This window comes from Rutidosis leptorrhynchoides, chromosome 2 (genome assembly GCF_046630445.1).
Source record: "Rutidosis leptorrhynchoides isolate AG116_Rl617_1_P2 chromosome 2, CSIRO_AGI_Rlap_v1, whole genome shotgun sequence".
NCBI classification, from domain to species: Eukaryota; Viridiplantae; Streptophyta; class Magnoliopsida; order Asterales; family Asteraceae; genus Rutidosis; species Rutidosis leptorrhynchoides.
The window spans coordinates 251,834,222-251,838,408 of NC_092334.1; the positions used below are offsets into that span (position 1 = coordinate 251,834,222).

The 4,187-nt window shown below is 37.1% G+C and overlaps 1 protein-coding gene across 1 annotated transcript; it reads left to right on the forward strand.

Annotated features, from left to right (window-relative positions):
* Nucleotides 1-2,725: 2,725 nt before the first annotated feature.
* LOC139888647 (uncharacterized) lies at nt 2,726-3,238 on the forward strand. The gene has a single exon (XM_071871642.1). The coding sequence runs from the start codon at nt 2,726-2,728 to the stop codon at nt 3,236-3,238; it is 513 nt and encodes a 170-aa protein (XP_071727743.1).
* Nucleotides 3,239-4,187: the final 949 nt, after the last annotated feature.

Below are 4,187 nucleotides of genomic sequence, written 5' to 3' on the forward strand. Positions count from 1 at the left end.
TAAATCAGTTTTTTGTTGGACCCGAAACCCGCTATAAAGTTGCTGAAAAAAAAAAGAAGAAATTTGTCAAAAATATGGGTGTTTACCCAACAAACTGCAGTAACGTTATGCATGAGATTTTTAGTGTAAAATAACAAGTATAACGTGCACTCTGGTTCAACGATTTCGTAGAACAATGTCACTTAATTGAGATACCACTATGCGGTAGAAACTTCACGAGAGTTAGCGACGACGGGATAAAGTTTAGTAAATTAGACCGTTTCCTGGTTTAAGAAAAGTTCGTTGATGTTTGGCAAAATCTCACGGCTTCTGCGTTGGAAAGAAAACACTTGGATCATTGTCCGATTATGTTAAAAGATGATGAAAAAAACTTCGGTCCTAAACCCTTCAAAATTTTTGATGTGTGGCTTGATGAGGCTGGTGTTGATCAAGTTATTAAAGATGCATGGGGTGAACATCTATTGGGTAATAGATACGACTGCGTACTCAGGAACAAACTTAAAAGGGTTAAAAAGGCATTAAAATTTTGGGCCAAAGAAAAATTTAACAATCTTGATGGAGAAATAGAGGAACTGAAAACTGCTGCACTCGAATTGGAAGTAAAAGCCGAAATGGGAATTCTAGACAGTAGCGAAATCGAATCTTGGCAGAATACTCGAAAACAGTGGCTACAAAAAGAGGGGATTAAAATGAAAATGCTTAAGCAAAAAGCTAGAATTCGATGGATTCTCGAAGGCGACGAAAACTCTAAATTTTTCACTCCATCATTAAAAGAAAGAACAACAAGTGCTACATTCGCGGGATATCGGTAAATGCGTTTTGGGAGGTTGACCCCGTGCTTATTAAAATTGCAGCTGTAAATCACTTCAAATCCCTTTTTGTCGAACCTGGGGTTGATAGACCTAGTCTTGTTGACCTCAATTATCCCTCGATTACTACGGATGAGGATACTCGTCTTGAATGTAAGTTTGATGAAAAGGAAATTCATGATGCTATCATTGAATGTGGTAGCACGAAAGCACCCGGACCGGAGGGCTTTAATATGCGCTTTTTAAAGAAATATTGGGACGTTATCAAAGTTGACGTCATTAATGCAATCGATTGGTTTTGGGATAAATCTGAGTTCTTTAAGGGATGCAACGCATCTTTTGTTACTTTGGTCCCGAAGAAAAATGATCCCTTATGTTTTAACGACTTTCGGCCGATAAGCCTAATTGGGAATTATTATAAAATAATTGCCAAAATTCTCTCAAATCGGTTAAGGAAAGTCATCCCTTCTCTTGTTAGTTCGGTGCAAAGTGCTTTTATTAAAGGCAGATTCATTTTGGATGGTGCACTTATTGTTAACGAGAGCATTGATTTCCTTAAGGCAAAAAAAAAACAAAAGGATATTATTTTCAAAGTCGACTTCGAAAAGGCTTTTGATTGCCTTAACTGGAATTTTCTCATGGAAGTGATGAAGAGTATGGGATTTGGTATTCGATGGCGGAAATAGATATTCTCATGTCTATGCTCCACATCCATTTCGATTCTAGTGAACGGTTCACCTACTAACGATTTCTCATTGAGTTGAGGTGTTAGGCAAGGTGACCCGATCTCACCATTTCTCTTTATTTTGGTCGCGGAAGGTTTGAACATCTTATCCAAGGCGGCTACGGAAAAAGTATATAGCCTCCGGAATCTCTTAAAATGTTTCGAGTTGGCCCTGGGGTTAAAAGTAAATTTCCAAAAGAGTTGTATTTATGGTATCGGGGTTGGTATTGAGGAAGTAACCCATGTTGCAAACCGTATTGGATGTCAAGTCGGTATACTTCCTTTTTTGCCTACTGGGTCTAAGATGAGCAAATTAAAAGATTGGCAACCGGTGATTGATAAAATAAAAAGTAGACTTTCGGATTGGAGAATACGATCGATGTCATTCGGTGGAAGATTAGTTCTTATTAAATCGGTTCTAAATAGTCTTCCGTTGTATTACTTCACGTTGTTTCGTGCCCCGCCTTGTGTGATTAAATATTTAGAGAGTGTGAGGAGAAAATTCTTTTGGGGGGGGGGGGGGGGTCGGGATCCGAGTCAAAAATCTCATGGGTCAAATGGGACTCGGTTGTTTCTTCATATGAAAATGGGGGGTTAAACATTGGGCTTTTAAAAAATAAAAATCTTGCTCTTTTGGGTAAATGGTAGTGGAGGTTTAATACCGAAACCAATTCTTTTTGGGTGAAAATCATCCGCAGTATTTATGGGTCGTGTGGAGGTTTGGATTTGGGTTCTGGCTTGGTTCCGTCCTCAACTCCAAGTCTCTGGAAAAATATCATTGTTGCAGGTACCTTGATTGACGATTTGAACACCAATTTCAAGAACTCGCTCAAGAGGATTGTGGACAATGGCGCATGCATAAGCTTCTGGAATGAAAAGTGGGTTGGGAATTACAAACTCAGTGATCGTTTCCCTAGGCTTTATCGTCTTGAAATCGATAAGGATTGCAAAATTAATGATCGAATCATTGTGGATGAAGCAGGCTGTAGAACTATTTGGAATTGGACACGCGAGATGACTGGAAGACTGATCCATCAGCTTGCTGAACTAACAGATATTTGTGTAGGTACTCTCCTTGATGTTCGAAAGTTAGACGGTTGGTCCTGGTCCCTGTCGTCAAATGGACTATTTTAAGTCAAAGCTCTTACCAAATTAATCGAGCAACAAGGCGTATCGAACTCTGCCGTTATTGATGAAACCCATCGAAACCGTTTGGTTCCAAAAAAAACTCGAGGTTTTCGTTTGGAGAGCAATCAAAAGACGAATCCCGGTTCGGTGCGAGCTTGATAAAAGAGGTATCGACCTTCATAGTTCTATATGTCCACTTTATGATGACGGTTTAGAAACGGTAGATCATTCTCTAATCTTCTGCAAGCACTCTATGGACGTGTGGAATCGGGTATATAATTGTTGTGGCTTGGGTAATTTTTCTAACCTTAGCATTGGCGAGATCCTACGAGGCAACTCCACGACCATAATGTCTTGTTTAGGAAGGAGAATATGGCAAGCAATTGAATGGGTGGTTGTATATTACATTTGGAAGAACCGAAACAACAAAGTATTTCGTGACAAAAGTTGGACCGCTCCAATAGCTTTAAGTGAAATTCAACTAAAGTCATTCGAGTGGATTTCGCATCGTATTCATGGTAGAAAGTTGGATTGGCTCACATGGCTAAATAGTCCTTGTACTTATTTCACATTATAATTCTTGTGTTGATATAATTGTCGTGTAAGGGTTTCGCAAACCCGTGGTATCGTGTAATTTTGTTGGGTAGGTGATAATGCTAAAAACGAACATATATTTCATAGCATTATTCCTCAAGAAAGACAAGCTTTTAGTTGCAATTGTTCTATTTAAAAGTGATATTCGTTTAAATAATAAAAGGTGAAGACAAAAGACAGATTCGACGAATTGAAGACGCAAACGACCAAAAAGCTCAAAAGTACAAAAGACAATCAAAGAGGTTCCAATTATTGATAAGAAACGTCTCGAAATTACAAGAGTACAAGATTCAAAACGCAAAGTACAAGATATTAAATTGTACGCAAGGACGTTCGAAAATTCGGAACCGGGACATGAGTCAACTCTCAACGCTCGACGCAATGGACTAAAAATTACGAGTCAACTATGCACATAAATATAATATAATATATAATTAATTCTTAAAATTAATATATATATTATAATATATTTATAAATCGTCGGTAAGAAAGAAGCCAAAGGAGGGTGAGCTGTATTTTCAAACTCCGCGACTCGCGGAGTTTGAAGGCAAAAGTTGCCGCGAGTCGCGGAGCACCCCTGAACTCAATTCCCTATAAAGCCAACCGAATTCTGATCATTTTAAAAATCCATAATCTATCTCTCTCTCAATATATACATAAATATATATATATATATATATATATATATATATATATATATATATATATATATATATATATATATATATATATATATATATATATAATTTATATTTTAATTTTAATTTTAAATCCTAATAATAAGGGTATGTTAGCAAATGTTGTAAGGGTGTAAGTCGAAATTCTGTCCGTGTAACGCTACGCTATTTTTAATTATTGTAAGTTATGTTCAACCTTTTTAATTTAATGTCTCGTAGCTAAGTTATTATTATGCTTATTTAATCCGAAGTAAT